Source organism: Crinia signifera, chromosome 4 (assembly GCF_055691185.1).
Source record: "Crinia signifera chromosome 4, ASM5569118v1, whole genome shotgun sequence".
NCBI lineage: Eukaryota > Metazoa > Chordata > Amphibia > Anura > Myobatrachidae > Crinia > Crinia signifera.
The window spans coordinates 230,687,413-230,706,347 of NC_139220.1; the positions used below are offsets into that span (position 1 = coordinate 230,687,413).

General features: G+C 42.2%; 1 protein-coding gene across 3 annotated transcripts in view; it reads left to right on the plus strand.

Moving 5' to 3' along the window:
• Positions 1-18,131, plus strand: part of SLC12A1 (solute carrier family 12 member 1) — a 151,585-nt gene extending 133,454 nt beyond the window's left edge. For all 3 annotated transcript variants that reach the window (XM_083183918.1, XM_083183920.1, XM_083183921.1), the window contains 6 exons: positions 8,583-8,708; positions 10,586-10,697; positions 10,992-11,078; positions 12,677-12,812; positions 13,211-13,278; positions 17,612-18,131. In XM_083183918.1, the coding sequence (XP_083040044.1) occupies positions 8,583-8,708; positions 10,586-10,697; positions 10,992-11,078; positions 12,677-12,812; positions 13,211-13,278; positions 17,612-17,747 (665 nt within the window). In that variant the 3' untranslated portion in view covers positions 17,748-18,131. The remainder of the gene's footprint in view (positions 1-8,582; positions 8,709-10,585; positions 10,698-10,991; positions 11,079-12,676; positions 12,813-13,210; positions 13,279-17,611) is intronic.
• The last annotated feature ends 804 nt before the right edge of the window (positions 18,132-18,935 follow it).

Sequence of the window (18,935 nt, forward strand, 5' to 3'; positions counted from 1 at the left end):
ACATACTTTTCCTAAGTCATAGCTTCTGCACTTTTTACTTCCATGGCTGGCTATTAGCCCGGGGACCAAATAATTTACATACTTGCCTACGCTCCTGGGGCGTCCAGATGGCCCACTCGAGATGGGCTACCTCTTGCCTGAAAGTCAGCATCTATGCCTAACTGGCTGTGGGAGGATAGTGTCACTGCCCATAGCACAGAGGTGCTGATTTATGTTTTTGCTGGTGGGTGCTCAAGCCAAAAATATAGGGGAGTGGCTTTATGGGAAATGGGCGTGGCCTTCAAAATTATACTGATTTATATTACGTAGCACAGTTGTCTCCAATATTCAAATTATGGCAACAGTGCCAAATACATAAATGCCCACACAGTGCAGGTACAAAAATCCCCCCCCCCCCACAGTGCCAATTGCATAAATGCCCACACAGTGCCAAATACATAAATGCCCCCACAGTGCAGGAATTCAAATGCCCACACAGTACCTGTGCCAGTGACAAGGGAGGGGGTGTGCAGTGGGATCAATTTCCGTGGGTGCTCGGGCCCTCAAGCACCCACAGAATCGGCACCTATGAGAGTGACAACATTGCTGCCCAGTGACCTGTAGGGTGCATGGAACAACACCCTGCAGCCTAGAAGCCACTACCTGTTGCTTCCTTTGGATACTCTACATGCTTAGCCTCCCCTAGTCCCAGCTGAAAGCAGCCACAAACCCACTCCCTCAGAGCATTTCAAGGGCTGTCCAGGATTTCCACTTTTTACCCTGGGGCAGGCATTCCCGCCTCCTCATTGCAACATCATGGCTTCACGCATTTGGGGTCAGAGTCTGAACAAGATACCCTATCAACTTGCAACAGCCCTGATAGCAGCCATGGTTTTAGTTTTTCTTCATGTTAGCCCCTGTGAACTTTGAGTTGCTATTAATAGCCATTTTCTTTGCCTTCTGGCATCCACTGTGTTCTGGGCCCTATAATTCAGGACATTTTGCTGGTTTTTATCAGCTAATTGTTATAGTGCAGCAACACACATCAAACACTGGGGCAGATCTATTAAGCCTTAACAAGAGATAATGCAAGGGTGATAAAGAGAGATAAACGTCCAGCCAATCACCTGCTAACTGCCATGTTTGAAAAAAAGTCAGTAAGGAGCTGATTGGCTGGACGTTTATGTCTCATTGGAGATAAATGTCCAGCCAATCAGCTCCTTACTGACTTTTTTCAAACAAAGCCTGTAACATGGCAGTTAGCAGGTGATTGGCTGGACGTTTATCTCTCTTTATCACCCTTGCATTTATCTCTTGTTAAGGCTTAATACATCTGCCCCGCTGTCAGTTCCTCTTCTCCTGTCTAACAAAACTACAAATACATACTGTACATCACACTGTCATTATAATAAGCAGATTTATAAATATTATACTAGCACCAACTCTATACTCATATAAGGTCTTGTAGTTTTGTGAGTGTGTGTGTGTGTCTGTGTGCGCTCGCAAATTATTATTATTATCCTTTATTTATATGGCGCCACAAGGGTTACGCAGCGCCCAGTTACAGAGTACACATAATCAAACAGGAAAAACAGTGACTTACAGTTAAAGACAATAAAGGAAAAATACAGGGTAAATGATTAAAGGAACATCAGCTGATTACTGCGACATAAGTATCCAGTTGGCAGCAAACAACATGCTTTAGTGCAGTCGTATACAACTGAAGTAAGATAGGATAAGCACATGAGGTATACGAATGCAGAGGCAGAACTACCATTGATGCAGCAGATGCACTGCACCGAGGCACCTGAGGACTAACCACTCCAGTTCCACTGCTGTGCGCGTGTGTGCGTATGCATGTTATTAAACACATTTTGCAAGGTATTCTGTTTTCTGTATGATTTGCAAAATGGTCCCCTAGAAGGAAAATATATGACTTAATCTAAATTAAAATTAGGGCCTGCAGAAATATCTGTGTAATTTATATACATTAGCGGCATACCTACTTATAACTGTTTATGTTATATTCAGTTGTCACATTCGCTCCCACTAAATAATAGCATACTTTGGCTATAGCAACATTTGCATTTGGCTTGAAGGGAGTTTACACTTATTGCATCGTAAGCAGCCTGGCTTCCTGCTTATGTATTCACGAATAAAATGATGGCAGGAAAATATATAAATTAGGAAAGATGTGATATATTCTATTGAATGTTGGTCTTCAGTCTTAAGCTATTGACTCATTTTTTGTGTGCGACAGTAATCGTTTGCGACTCTCCAGCTCAGCATATTTGTGGATTGCTCTTGAGTAAAAGTTTGGGATTTTTCTATTAGCAAGATACATATTTAATAGAATGCATTTATATCAAGATGCAGTAGAACAGGAGGCAGACCCGAAACATGTTGGAATAAATTTTCAAAACACTTTGAATGCAAGACTCCTGAGTGCCACTTCTAATCGTATATATATATATATATATATATATATATATATATATATATATATATATATACAGAAGACGATTGGCACTTCAGATATAGCTTTATAGGCATGTGCCGCGGTGCCTTCCGGGGTAAGATATACACAAGTGAACACTCACTGATGCCGGTAAAAGCATTTAGAGATAGATAGGCGTCACTCCACAGGCTTGTCAAAAATCAGATTGTATTTAAAGCATATTGGTGAATCGTCTTCCCCGCCTCCTGACGAAGTCATCACTGACTAAACTAGTTGGGGTGTTTCTCCTGAGTGACACAGACTCTTCCTTTAACGCTGCTGACGTCCATCTGTCCGGTCCCGGCTTCTAGGCTCTCAGTGGCAAACGCAGGATTTTCAGAAGGGGGTTTCCAGAGGGGCGGAGCAAAGTACAGAGATGGACACTTAGGTGACCCAGTATATGCCGGGTCAGTTAAAGTATTATAGATAGACCAAATGTATATAAATAATAATAATAAAAAAAATATATATGTATATACATACACATATACATATATATATATACATACAGGGGCATTAACATCAGTGTAGACCCCTGGGCATAGCAATGTATTGGGGCCCCTACCGATCCTCCAGCGGTAGGGGTGGGGGAAGCTTTGATGTCCCGCGGGTGGTAGGGGGTATTATATCAACCTCTCAGCATGTAGGGCCTGGATCAGTAATTTCCACTAATTACCCCTTTACTGCACAGATGGTGGGAGAAGGGGGCATTGGGCTGAATGAAGGGGCCCTGATACATAACTTCCAGGGTGGTAGAGGATGTTTAATATGCAGAGGAGGGGTGTATAGTGGAGTGGGCTTATTATTCATATTTTCTGGTGGGGGGACACTTGCTTGACTGCAGATATCTCCAGTTTCCATAAATAGATTTCTTAGATTTTAATGGAATTAAAAACTAGAGAATTCCACCTACCAAATGGTACTGGGGACTAGGGGATCAGAGTTCAGGAGGCAGAGCAATCTGCCAACGAGAATATAAAACTACATACCAGGTGAGAGGAGCTGGAGCAGTAACCAGCTGCTGGAAGGCTGATATCTCTGGTTCTGGGAATAGTAGAGACAAGCTACTAGTGTCTATCAAAGGGGGAGAGTCTTATCTTTTGGAATATACTCTCAAAAAAACTCTAAGTCAGAAAGAACCTGAAATATCTGACTGGGAAAAGCAATTAACAGTCTTGGATGGGGACCACTGCTTTGAAGTCAGATATCTCCGGTTCCCAAGGGCCGATTTTTAAAATTCTTGTACCCATGGAAAGAGGGGACCCTTAGCTTTCAGCATAGGGCCCTTAGACTCCTAGGGGGTTTTCTGGGTACTCAGAAACCCCCCCTGCATGCGCTACTGGCTCTGGCTGCTTGCACGCTGTGCACCTGCCTGTGAGAAGTTCCACTCCTGCCGCTCGGGTTTTTATAATTCTAAGCATGCCTGCTGTTTTAAACTTTCATGTATGTGAGCATTTATAACAGTAAAAATGTTTTTTACATTAACGCTCATTGTGCGCCTTTCTGGTTTTTCTCCTACATGTTCCCTAAATTGAGGCATTGGTGAGCCTCTATCCAGAGATTGAGCAGCACTGCATGATTCAGTGGATACACATGGACAGATTTGTATTCTAATTGGACATTGCGCAACCTTGGAATATTGTGTGTGTATGTATGTGTATATATATATATATATATATATATATATATCATCGCGCGCTATGGAAAGCCTTCCGCCCTGTCGCTCATCTGCTGGTCATACCAGAAGAGGAGCCTCGGAGGCCGGCAATGATGCGGGAGGGTGCATTGCTGGCCCCTACACACTGAGCGGCTTTTGAGCTGAAAGCAAATCAAACTGCAAATCTGAGCTGCTTTCAGCAAGCATCGCCCAGTGTGTATGGGCCTTTATTGGGCCAAATAATGTGAGGTGATGAGAGGAGAGGTCAGAGGTAGATTGTAGAAGGGATTCTGGTGTTTGTTGACAAGATCAGAGGTATAAAATGAGGACTGTGAGGTGAGCAATTTTTGTATTTTGGAGAGAATGGAAAGGCAGAAGAGTGCTCTATAGAAAGGTGTAGCTAAGGAAGAATGGCTGTAGATGAATATAAGTTATGGCCGACTGCTATGGAAACAGAGGGCTAACAAGCAATTCAGAGAGAAAGAAATTGAAGATATTTATTTACAAAATTCTAAGAGCATTGGAGGCTTTGGGAGGCATCCGATGCAGCACGGACGCAGAAAGAAGCCCATAGGATTCTACAGGTAATACCGGCTTTCACTTTTGCATCCTTTTGGCCTGATGGAGAGCTGGGCAGAAACCTTCCATGCCCTATTCCTATTAGGGATGTGCACCGGCCACTTTTCATGTTTTGTGTTCTGATTACCTTCAGGTTTTGGGTTCTAATGGGTATTGCCAAAACACCCCCTAAACGTTTTGTGTTTGGATTTTGGGGTTTTGGGTTCTGGTTTTTTTTTGCTCCTACGCTATTATTAACCTCAATAGCATTCATCTCCACTCATTTCCAGTCTATTCTGAACACCTCACACCTCACAATATTGTTTTTAGGCCAAAAAGTTGCACGGAAGTAGTTGGATAACTATGATAAGCGACACAAGTGGGCGGCACAAACACTAGACTGATACGGCACACTTAATAGCACCCCTGGACTGATATGGCACACTTAGCATCACCCCTGGACTGATATGGCACACTTAGCATCACCCCTGGGCTGATATGGCACACTTGGCAGCACCCCATGAATTATACGGCAGACTTGGCTCACCCCAGGAATTCTTTGGCAGACTTGGCTCACCCCTGGACTGATATGGCACACTTAGCATCACCCCTGGACTGATACGGCACACTTAGAATCACCCCTGGACTAATACAGCACACTTGGCAGCACCCCATGAATTATACGGCATACTTGGCTTACCCCAGGAATTATACGGCACAGATGGTGGCACTCATGACCTGATACAGCACACATGATGGCACACATGGTATTATATGGCACAGACGGCGGAACCCCTGGACTGACACAGCACACATGGAATTATATGGCACACATAGTGACACTCCTGCAGAAAAAAAGAGTTATTCTTTTAATAAAAAAATGGCAGCACCCCAGGATTGATACAGCAGACTTAGCAGCACCCCATAAATTATACAGCACACTTGGCTCACCCCTGGACTGATACGGCACACTTAGCATCACCCCTGGACTGTGACGGCGCACTTAGCAGCACCCCATGAATTATACAGCAGACTTTGCAGCAACCCATGAATTATATGACACACTTGGCTCACCCCAGGAATTATGCATCACGCATGCGGGCATCCCTGACCTGAAACAGCACACATGGAATTATACGGCACAGATGGCGGCACCCCTGGACTGATACGGCACACATGGCAGCAGGCATGGAATTATACGGCAGACAAATTCCTGCAGTAAAAATAAAAAAATGTATTCTTTTAATTATAAAAAAGAGCAGCACACCTGGAATTATACAGCAGACTTAGCAACACCCCATGAATTATACAGCACTCTTGGCTTTCCCCTGGACTACAGCACATTTAACAGCCCTTGCAGTAAAAAAAAACAAAAAAAACCCACCTTTTTATTCAAAAAAAGGGGACACATGAATTATATGACACACTTGGCTCACCCCAGGAATTATGCATCACGCATGCGGGCATCCCTGATCTGATACAGCACCCCTGGAATTATACGGCACACATGCGGCATCCCAGGACTGATACAGGACACATGGGGGTACCCATGGAATTATATGGCACACATGCGGGCACCCCTGGACTGATACGGGACACATGGGGGCACCCATCGAATTATACGGCACACGTGCAGGCACTTCTGGACTGATACAGCACACATGTGGGCACCCCTGGACAAATACAGCACACATACGGGCACCCCTGGATGGATACAGTACACATACGGGCACCCCTGGACTGATGCAGCACACATGTGGGCACCCCTGGACAAATACAGCACACATGTGGGCACCCCTGGATGGATACAGTACACATGCGGGCACCCCTGGACAAATACAACACACATGTGGGCACCCCTGGACAAATACAGCACACATGTGGGCACCCCTGGATGGATACAGTACACATGCGGGCACCCCTGGACTGATACAGCACAAATGTGGGCACCCCTGGACAAATACAGCACACATGTGGGCACCCCTGGATGGATACAGAACACATGTGGGCACCCCTGGACTGATGCAGCACACATGCGGGCACCCTGGGCACTGGCAGCAGTAATAAAAAAAAAACAAGTTTTTTTTTGCTTTGAATTTTTTTTTAATTAAAATATTCAGCCCTCTCTGTAGCACTAGCAGCCCCCTCTATGCATTAATCATCCCCCCCCCCCCCCCCCCAGCAGGATTCCCCCTCACACCCCTCAGCAGACAGCACGGACACATCCGTGCTGTCTGAAATCACCAGCCTGTTTGAAAATGGCGCCAACCGCCGGGTACTATATATCCCCAGGTCACGCGAGAATCTCCGACGCGGGATGATGACGTTGTAGCCTCAATTTGGACTCGGAAATTTGGACTCGGAAAGTTCATCGTCTGCAAAGCTACTCTGTCAGTCACTTCACTGGTTACCTGTAGTCTACCGTATTCAATACAAAATTATTTTACTTACACACAAAGCCATAAACCAAACTACACCAACATACATATCTTCTCTTATCTCAAAATATCATCCAACACGACCTCTACGCTCCTCCCAAGTTCTGCGTCTCTCATCCACACTCATTACTCGCTCCCATTCCCGACTGCAGGACTTTCTTCGGGCTGCACCCACTTTGTGGAATCCCCTCCCAAGCACAATAAGACTCTACTCCAGTCTCCAAACCTATAAGCGTTCCCTAAAAACTCATCTCTTCAGGCAAGCTTATCAAATTCCAGCACCAGTCATAGAACCTTGCATTCTGGTGGAATCGATGCAATAAAGAATACAGTATCTACCCTTATCTATCAATGCCTATTTCCCTATAGATTGTAAGCTTGCGAGCAGGGCCCTCCTACATGTTGACTGTCTGTAAATACCCTGTTTGTTGTATCACTGTCTCCTTTGTAAAGCGCAACGGAATATGCTGCGCTATATAAGAAACTGATAATAAATAATAAATAAATAAATGCACAAAGGAAAAACTTTGGCCCGTGCGAACGCACGTAGCACTGTGAATAGACCAGAATAAGGTCCAGTGTGTACGGGCCGGCTCTACAATTCTGCATTTCCATACGCATAGTTCTGGAGCATAAACAGTCCAAGGACCTGCAAAATAAGCTCCACAACAGGTATACATTCAGCTCTGGCCTTTAATGCCTGTTTTCCATGTTTTCAGTTGGACATTTGTACGTACGTATTGGTGGATTGTTCATGACTGTAAGAAAATAACATGTTGCAGAGATATGCACTTGAAATGCTCAATCATGTTATCAGTTCTGGTATTATTCTGTGTTGTGTAATACTAAACACTTCAAGTGCTACTAATCTCCTCCCTTACTCCACCTGACAGATCATATATCACTGCAATTGCTACCTAAGCTACAAGTACTCTCAGGGAACTCATGTAGCACTGCAGAAAGTCTCAATTCTTAGGAAGCTGCATTAAATCGCACCACATTTTACTATTAACCCATAAGGAGAATGCATATTCAAATCTACATCATGTCATTTCATTTTATAATATATAGGATTTATTACAAAAATCTACAAAAAACTGGCAATATGAGAATATGTGAAACATTCAACCAGCAATGAGCAATTTGAGAGAGCAATAAGACTCGTGTAGATAATGCAGACTGATACTGCTAATGTTGTCTATGAACTTCCATCTCCTCAATAATTTAAGGTGACATTTCCTAAACTGTTTGCACGTTTGTGGTATTTCTAGCCTAGTGCTCAGTGTGACAGGGCCGTTCTCTTCATTGTATGCTGCTAACGTTCCACATACTGTACTTACCAAATCACATTTTCAGCATTGAATACAGAATCACATTTTTAAGGGCTCTCTCAACAAGTTGGTGCCTTGCATCGAAAATGTAGATCGATATCAATGTTTGCTTTATGTTTCAGATATCAGTACAACTCCACAAGTACATGTGGGCGAGTATAACCAGAGGCTAGTGGAGGCTAGCGAACAGTTTAAGAAGAAACAAGGGAAGGGCACGATTGATGTTTGGTGGCTGTTTGATGATGGAGGTATGTATTAATGTATTGCACTAAAGATTGAATATGAGCTTAACCCTTTGAGTGCCAATGTTCCTGTGAGCGATCCTCAAAATATCCGCTAAAATGCCAACATCGCTCAAATAAATACACATACAGTCAAGTCAATTCATTGAAGTTTAGTTAAATATTGAACCCAATAAAAGAACAGTTGCTGTGAGCGGCGCCGGTGTTTTGAACACATTTTGAGGATCTTTCACTGCAACGTTGGCACTCAAAGGGTTTAACAAAAAACCCTTGAGAATTGTTAATGGAATTGTTTAAAGATGAACTATTGGTAGATCGATCGATAGATAGATAGATCGATAGATAGATCCCTTTCAAATAGTCACTAGTGCCATAAAGGTTCCTCAGAAACAGTGACCCACTTATGAGTTTCCAAAGCCACAGTGCTTTGAGAATTTGAATTGGATGAAAGCCAGTAGAGGGCAGAGGCCATGTCCGCTGTTCTATTGGACAGCTACCAATCTATTTGAGGCTTTGAAGGGAACTGGTAAAAATGTAATCTTTATAGTAATATAATAAAAAAAATACATTTATTTTATTTTAAATGAATTATAAAGATATGAAAAAATAATTACTATAGAAGTACCGTATATACTCAAGTATAAGCCGTCCCTAATATAAGCAGAGGGACCTAATTTTACCACAAAAAAACTGGGAAAACTTATTAACTTGAGTATAGGTCTAGGGTGGGAAATGCAGCAGCTACTGCCCCAAGATACCTAAGACAGGCCATGGTCCTGTGGTGTACCTAGAACTCCATAGTTCTTATTTTGATAATGTGAAAACCAATTTATATATTCCCACCCGTTTACCTGTCACTCCCTGCTTCCCTGCTCCTCTATGTCCCCCTCTCACCCCTGCAACTCTCACTACCCTAATTCCCAGCAGCTCTCAGTCCCGCTGTCTCCCCACAGCTCTGTATGACACTGTTAATTAATATGCAAATAAAACATAAAAAGTACTGCCTAACTCCTGCAACTTTTTCCTGCAGATGGGTCCCCATTTCCTTCTTCACATCAGCTGTCAGAAATCAGCCGACGCAGCCTGTGCTGGCTAAGCAGCACTGGCGGCTGAGTGACAGGGGAAAGCAGTGCTACAAATCAGATGGCTAACAGCGATCCGATCTGTGGTAGCTGACGTGTGTGTGTTTGTGGGGGGGGGGGGCCTCACTCGAGTATAAGACGAGGGGGGCCTTTTCAGCATAAAAAATGTGCTGAAAAAGTCGGCTTATACTTGAGTATATACAGTATTTAACTATATGAAAATAAGGCAAGTTTTTTTTTAATGGACATTATGTGAAGATATCACAACTCACTGCAGCTGCGCAAGAATTGCTTGGGACGATGGGGCTGATGTGTCTTAATGTTAAACCTTTGGTAGATGTATTATATTTCCACAACACACCAATATAGCTTTTCCTGCTTTGCCTCTTTACCAAAGTGAAGCAGGGAGCACTAGCGACAAGATGTATGAACATCTCTTGCTTACTGAAGTGTGGGAGTGAAAGCGCCCCCTCTGGTGATTCCTGCTAGAGCACACAGCTCTATGCACTAGGCTGATGCATTGTGCCTGTCCCCTGGCCAGCTCACTGGGCATGCCCAAGACATTAATACTATGAAGAGATCTCCCCTGCAGTCTGAAGCCTGGCAGTGAGGAACAGAGCTAACAGTTATAGGAGAAAACTTAGTAACTGGGGTACTTTAAGAGACAGCTGCACAATAGGATAATCTGCATTGACCCAAAGAAACAGAAGGATTACCGTTTAATTACAGTTACGTAAAGTTCACAATTTCAAATGGTTTCCCCATACTTGACCAATGGACATGTACGTGTGTTTCTTGCAGGATTGACTCTTCTTATCCCGCATCTTCTGACCCTGAAGAAGAAATGGAAGGACTGCAAACTGCGTATTTTTATTGGTGGAAAAGTGAACCGTATAGAAGATGAAAAATTGACGTAATGCTGAATGTTGTCTGTGTCACTTTAATAGTTTTTTTATTTTATTTCTTGAAACAAAAACTGCAGATATTCTTATGTATTGCAATACGTGGAACACGTACTCATTATTCTCTCCAAAATCACTAATACGCTATCATGAATATATATGTATGTTCCCTAGAGGGCAGGCCTTATTCCTTCCTATCATTAAGTGGTACCTAAAGTAGGAATTTATTTTCCTTTATTACCATTTGCATGGAAATTAGCTAGGGACCCCGTGCTACATTCATATTTTATTCTTCATTTTCACAGGATGGCATCGCTTCTGAGTAAATTCCGCATTAAATTTGCAGACGTATATATTGTTTCAGACATTAATACAAAGCCAAGCAACGAAAGGTATGAAACAATGGAATGTTGTCAGATTTGTTGCTTTTATTACCTGCCTTACTGAAGCTATAACCATAGTAAGCGGCGCTGGCATATATATTTATTTACCATTAGAATAATTGTAGTACTGCAAGTGCATGAGCATTTACTACCTATATTATTCATGTGTTTTAGATCATTTACGGTAATCCCAATTCGGGCATGATTGCCCTGAGTCTTGATTATCAAAAGGGGTGTAACTTGTCAAGTGGGTGTGTCTTCATGAAATGAGGGTGTGTAGGACTGATTAGATCTAAATGCGGTGTATTAGGTGCATCATTTAGGCATATTAGGAGCAGTGTAACAAGGAGCTATTTATCAGTTTTATTAGTTAGGTCCTGATTCAGAGGTGGACGCAAGTAACACGTGGTGCAAGCCCCCAATGTTTTACTTATGCACAGGTGTCCGAGACGCGCTGCACATGTGTCCAGGTGGTCACCGCTGGTGGACACAGATTGTAACTACATGGAGCTACTGGGAGTGACGGTATCAGGGACTGGGATGGAAGCAGCTAATACTGTTGGACACTCTAAGTAACCACAGAGATACTCAGAAGTTTGATGGTGTGGCTAATGTCCGCTCAGTGGTGCATCCTTATATTTATCACAGCAGATTAGAGCTAGTCGGTGGGCATCACAAAAGACATCCCATTGGCTGCAGTATAAGCCTCATTTTGCAGTAGTAGCTTAGCTAGCTCTTGTATGAGAGAGTAGTGGATTATTTGCACAGAGGGCTGTGATGAAGGAGGAGTGAAGCATGCTATAATGCCTTGGTGTTATAGAAGTAAAAGTGATTTGTTATACATTGCGATTTAAAAATAAATGGCAAGAAATATAAATAAACTAAGGAGATACAGAAAGTAAAAGTTAAAATGACCTATTTACATAATCAAAGATAATGAGGTACAAGGTGCAGTGTCAGAATGCAGCAGGGGAAGAATGTTTCCTGCTGTAATCAGAAGTTGGTCGCTGTTTGTTCAACTGTTATTTATGTATTTGATGCACTCAAATGTATCAAACATTACATTTTGCATGTGATACACGCTGTTCCTTACAGCATGCATAGTAGTATTTAGTAATGCCGTACACATGTACAATTGCAAGTAGAAATGCAAAGGACAGCTCTTCTGATAAGACGCTGGCTGCCTGTGTATGTGAAAGCCATGGGGGGCCAGAGAGGGATACTTCCAATCTCTCAGGGCACCACAACAGACATGAGAACAAGCGCTTTATGGTCCAATAGAATTCTGTGGGGTCTGCAGTACCAGTGGGCTTTAGTGCATATAGAATATGTAGCTCAGGAAATGTCAGTTTTCATTGATTTGAATGCAGTATAGATGATAGTGCATTCCACCAATGGAAAGAAATAAAGTGGAGTGGTCGTCCAACGCAACCAATCAGCTTCTAACTGTGATTTTGAAGACTGTACTAGAAAAATGACAGATAAAATTGATTGGTTGCAAGGTCTGCACTTTATCTTGCGATTAAAATAATGGCTGTCCCCCAGCATGACTGGTCAGTAAAGCAAAAGCTCCTCAGTTTACCAGATAAATGTTCATATCTTTGCAGCTGGAAATTTTTCGAAGAGATGATTGAACCCTACAGACTCCATGAGAGCGCTCTGGATGTACCCACCGCAGAAAAAATAAGGAGGGAAAATCCCTGGAAAATAACAGATTCAGAGATGGAGATGTTGAAAGAGAAGGTATAAATGAGAGGCTTACATTGATACTCAATTTATGAAAAGCACAAAACATTTTTCCACTGTCACTTTTTTGTGTTTTTCCAATGATTCCTTTAAAAAAAAATGGTGCTTGTTTTATATCTCTGAAGAAATCTCAGTAAAAAAACTTCTTCAGAAATATGGCACCAGCATTATTTTTTGGTAAGCAATCAGCAGAAAATGGTACTGACAACAACAGAACAGGATGTCCTGGGAAATGTTTTTTTTTTCAGCATGATCAACTACCAAAGTCGGTCACATACACAATGCCGCTCAGTAAATGTGCTTATGCAGTATTTCTAGGGTTCCTGGGGTGCACTGCTAACAAAACTGCATGACACTAACGTATGGCCTTACCACATGTATATATTTGTTCACAGAGTTATCGGCAAGTACGACTTAATGAACTTCTGCAAGAACATTCGCGATCTGCTAATCTCATTGTGCTGTAAGTATGATACACTCTTCTATTGAAGTGCGGGCATTGTCTTATAATTCTTGGCAGTAGAGCTTAATCAATCAAGCAAGGAAAGCTATTCATTGTGCACTGTGTTACTTACAGTACTTTGGCATAGCTTTGCCACAATCCACTTCCAGCTGAAGATTAAGAAAATTTTCAGGACGCCATTACATGCCAGAACTATTATATGCCAAATCTCTTCTCTATTTATCTCTCCTTCCCACTGTTTATTTGTCTTTCTCCTCCGTCTCTTTGTGTTTTTCCTCCATTCACCTCCTTGCCCCTTTCTGCCCTGGTCTTTAATTTTTCTGCTCCCCTCAGTTTTACATTTTTGCTTTCAAACAAAACCTCTTCCTTTGTGGGACAGGCCGTTTTTATACCGTTGCTTCTAGAAACTTGTTGTGATCCATGCTGACCGGACATTACATACTGTGTCACTTTAAAATTCTTTAAGATTTCAGCTGCATGTGTGCGTGCCATGCACATTAGAGTACTGTACAATGTATCAAAGGCTGCATACACCCTACTTTGAACAATTTATCTCCAGGGGTGCTTCTTGTACTGTCACAGTTTCTCGCAGTGACTAGGCTGGCCTATTCCAATACAAATGCAGGACAATCAGCAATCCTTAATGAGCAAACTCTGGGGGTCATTTTTCGAATTTTGCAGCATTGCCAGCCAACTAAACACTGCCCGCACGGAGGTCCGCGCCCCCCTCACAGCAAATGATGTCCCCACATGCGAATGGATGTTTTTATTTATTTATTTATTTATTTATTTACAGTTTCTTATATAGCGCAGCAGATTCCGTTGCGCTTTACAATAGCAGACAGTGATAAGACAAACTGGGTAACAACAGACAGACTTGGAGGTAGGAGGGCCCTGCTGCAAGCTTACAATCTATAGGGATATAAGGGGGAAACATAAGGACAGGCACCAGTAATAGCATAGCAGTTACAAGTCCAGAAGGGAAGCTATATAATACATAAGTGCCTCGGAGGGTTATGCATGTAGAACTTAAATATGATAGGCTTGCCTGAAGAGGTGAGTTTTCAGGGAACGCTTGAAAGTTTGGAGACTGGTGGAGAGTCTTAATGTGCGTGGAAGGGCATTCCATAGGATGGGAGCAGCCCGATAAAAATGTTTTGCATAAACTCCACCTTAAACAGCTTAAGTAGTGACTTCTTCAGCCACCTATGTGTTACTGCTCTATCTAACATCATGTCCACCTTGGACCACATCTCATACCAAGGATTATATGAAACCGTAAAGTACCACTAAGAGCTAGCTGTTCTCTAATATGTGCATCATAAGCACAATGCTTTAAAACAGCCACAGCTCCACCCTTACCAGCTACATGTATCACAATATATTTGCTTTGTAGATACTTAAGGGGGGAATCAATCAGCCCCCAAAAATATAGCTTTTAAATAGCTTTTAGCCCCAATTTTTGTCTAATGTTTTCCAGACAAGTCGTATTTAGCACATTTTTTCTCCCGAAAAATATCCCCCTTTCGGGCAAATACGCATGGGATCCAGGATAGTTCATGGACCTATGTGTTTTCAAGGCTGGGTTAATGCCTGATAAGTGCCAGCATCGGGCTGCCTTCAGCCTTAATTGGATAGCCTCATGGGATCAATTAGTCTGCCTGGAGGCTATCCGCCCTTAATCACTTACCTTTGTGTCTTACTCAAATTCTACTGACATTTACGTGGTGTGGTGTGGTGCACTTCATGTAATCCATCTCTAGCATACATAAAAAAAAGTTTTTATGCTTGCATCATATAATGCAGGGTGGAAAGTTCTGGGATTTTTAGACAAAACTCCAACCTTCAACATCTCATTCCCCACAAAAAAATTTGGTACTTGTGTATTTGCAGGGCGCCCAAGTTACATACGTATGGCGCCGTAGGAAAATTGCATTGCATGCAATTTTGCGGTACAATGTGATTTTCCTTAGTTAATTTTTAGTGCACCCCTGCCCACGCATAGCATCACGTTGCCGTGGAATGGGTTTTATAAAGTGTGGTGAGCGTGGCGAGCGGACGCGGAATACATGTAAAGTAATCCGCGTCCGCTCGCCACGCTTTAAGTAATCCGCGTCCGCTCGCTGCACTCGCCACACTTTATAAAATCAGCTGCGCGTCGACATGGATAGTGGGGGTATGAAAAGGTCAGGAGGACGCGTAACCGCGGGGCTCGCTACGCTCACCACGCTTCGGAGTGACGTGGATAGTGGGGGTGTTCTAAATGTATACTTGGGGTGTTGTACTAAATCCCATGCGATCCGCGGCCAGGGTGCAGTGAATAAATTAAGTAGTGAGATCGCATCGCACGGCACGGAAACCGCGTATGCGATGCGATTTCACTACGCAGAATAGCCCACTAAGCAAATCGCTTAGTGGGCGCCCTCCAAATACACAAGTACCAAAAATTCAGTGTGTCTTAGCGTATGTGTTCTGTTAACCATTTATACATTTCTATACTATATTCTTTTTAAAGTCTGCCTGCTCTGCTACTTCCACAGTTGTACTTTTATACAAAGAGTTTAACATGCACACTACATGAACAAAGAACAATAAAGTATCAGAAATTACACAAATGAGATTCACAGAGTAGTATTTGAACAATCACGTGCACAAAGAAGTACAGTAAACAAAAATATAGCAGTTTCACAGGAAAAATGTATACTTCTTATTCAAAGCAAAAAACTGCAATGCAAGGTATACTATTGAAAGGGAGAAGGAGGTGGAAGGATAGAAAAAAAGAGTAGAAAAATAAAGCGGTATGGAGAGAAAGAAAAAGAGAAAAGAAAGAGAAACAAAAGGGATACTGCATGGTTCTATAGAAAAAAACCTCCTATAGATGACATGAGCATTATAATTATTATTAGGATTAAGACTTCCGATCGGGAGATGGGAACAGTAGAGATACATAGGGCTACGGGTATTTCAGAAGGGATATTTATACCGTGGATTTTTTAAACTCCAGCCAAAGGAGCCAAGTTGTGATAAAATTATATGTATGTACTTGATGGAAAGGAAATTAAATCTTCAATTTCCATATAATAATCGATTGTGGGTCTCGTAACGGATCGGAATTACAGCTTTCGCCACATTGTTAAGATGTCTCAGAAGAGAATATTTATAGGTTTTAGTTTTAACCAACGTAATGTTAAGTATCCAGAAACCAATTTGTTTATTTTGAAACAATAAGATCTTTTTAATATCGCTCAATACTTTCTGTTAATTTATACATCCATTTTCTGACTTATCTTTAGTTAGTTGAGAAGTGGGCCTGAATGCCTCTAGGATAATTTTTGTTTTAATTAATTTGGTCCCTACTTCCTCAACATCTAGCAGGATTAGGGGCGGGATGTATTAACATACATTGCCTCCCCTCGCCACACTCCCGCGAAGCCCCGCCATGATGCTAGCGCATATGTACTAACATATGCGGCTAGCATCACGGTGCGGTGACGGAGGCCCCCGTGATACCGGTGATGTGGTGTATGGGGGGGTCACCTCCTGGGCTCTGCGGCGGTACCCGGCGTCTCCTCCTCCCCCCTGCAGCCGGAAGGATATCCCCGGCTGTGAAATGCTGCTAGGAGTCTGTGGCAGGTGGCGGGTGGTGATAGAAGCCCGTAGGCTTACAAAGGTGGTAAGGTGGTGATACCCTGCAATGACACGGCTGCCGGGTATTAGAACCCCATTTTACTGCATTTTCGTAACATCCCACCCTAAGTCTATAGAGCATTTATATAAAATGCTGCATAATTTCCTACAAAATTTCTGTGTGCAATAGTTGGAACATTATGGTAGATATTCAATAAGCCACTCTCTGCCAGTCACTCCCACTGGCTACATTTTCCGGATGTTTCTTATTTTTTTTGGGAGGGGGGCTATTCAATTTTTACACCCTAGAAAAATATATTTCAATCGAAAATGCAGGTTTTTAGTATTTTTCTCTAGAAAAAGCCCAATTTTTATCCAAAAAGGTACATGTCTTAAGGGAGTATGCTTTGCCTGCTGGATGTAAGTGAAATAAAATCTCTGATAAACTGCCACTCATGTCAGCTTAATGAATAGCCCACTGGCGACAAAGTTACTCAATGAGCTGGGTTAACTGAATACTGGCCAATGTATTATATATCTACTGTATATCTAAAGAGCCTGAGACAGAATAGACAAGCAGAGAGAGGCGCAGAGAGACGGGGTAGAGAGAGAGAGAGATAGAGTTATGAGAATGGCTAGACAACATGTAAAACAGTGAAAAAAATGATTATAACAATGTATTTCTGTTCCTCTTTTTTTTTCCCAGGAGCCTTCCGGTTGCAAGAAAAGGGACGGTTTCAGATCACCTATATATGGCATGGGTAGAAATCCTTTCTAAAAACCTTCCACCTGTTTTACTTGTTAGAGGAAACCACAAGAGTGTACTAACATTCTACTCCTAATCTTATACATTTAGCCTGTCTCCATTTTCAGATAGATCTGTACTCTTGTGGTCACTGTGCCTAACTACGTAACTAAGGCTCATTTGTATAGAAAATGTGTTAATGCCAAAAGGAAATCAGATCATTTAAAATTTTGTTTTTAAATTCGCTATACCAATATATATGTATATATTATACTGTATAAATACTGTATATAATCTCAAATCTGGATATATCGGAACTCCCAATCCTCAATAATCACTGGCCGTGGTGCACACAAAGATATTGACACAATAACTCAGCACTTTGTGGACTTTTTCTGCAAGTAACATTCCAAACGCCAGGTGTTTCAATGTTTCGGGTTTATTTAGGCCCTTATTCAGATCTGATCGCAGTACAAATTTGTTCTCAAAATGGGCAAAACCATGTGCACTGCAGGTGAGACAGATGTAACATGTGCAGAGAGAGTTACATTTGGATGGGGTGTGTTGAAACTGAAATCTAAATTGCAGTGCAAAAATAATGCAGACAGTATTTACCCTGCACAGAAACAAAATAACTCACACAAATCTAACTCTCTCTATAAATGTTACATCTGCCCCACCTGCAGTGCACATTAGTTTTTCCCATTTTAAGAACAAATTTGTACTGCGATCAGATCTGAATAAGGGCCTTAATACCTGTCATCAGGATACTAAAATGCTGAAGCATCTGGAGTTTGGAGTTTTGCTTGCAGAATAGTCCAGATAATTCCAGTACTGATTTGTAGGAAATACAGAGCACATGGATCTATTTATATAGCGCAGAATGGAGGCACAGTGTAAAGTTGCATTAGGCATATTGCTTTCAGTTGGCACAGAGGCATGTCGACTTCCGCCAGAGGGCTTCGGTTGGCAGAGGAGCAGAAGCTTTTGATCTTTCTATGGCAGTATAATGGTGTGTGCCTAGATTTCTGCAGAAACACAAAAGAAGATGTTATTGTATGGAGCAAGGAACCAAAACATCCGTATCCACTCCACAAAAGTAATCTGATAGCGGAGAATGGGTCTCATTCTATACTTTTAGTTAACTGCATTTCTAGGAGCAATTTGTCCAACAAGTAGTATTGTAGGAGAGAAACTGAGGGGCAGGTTTATTAAGCTCGGTGAAGTGTCTGGCCAATCAGCTCCTACCTTATTTTTCAAACCAAGACTGTAACTTCACAGTTAG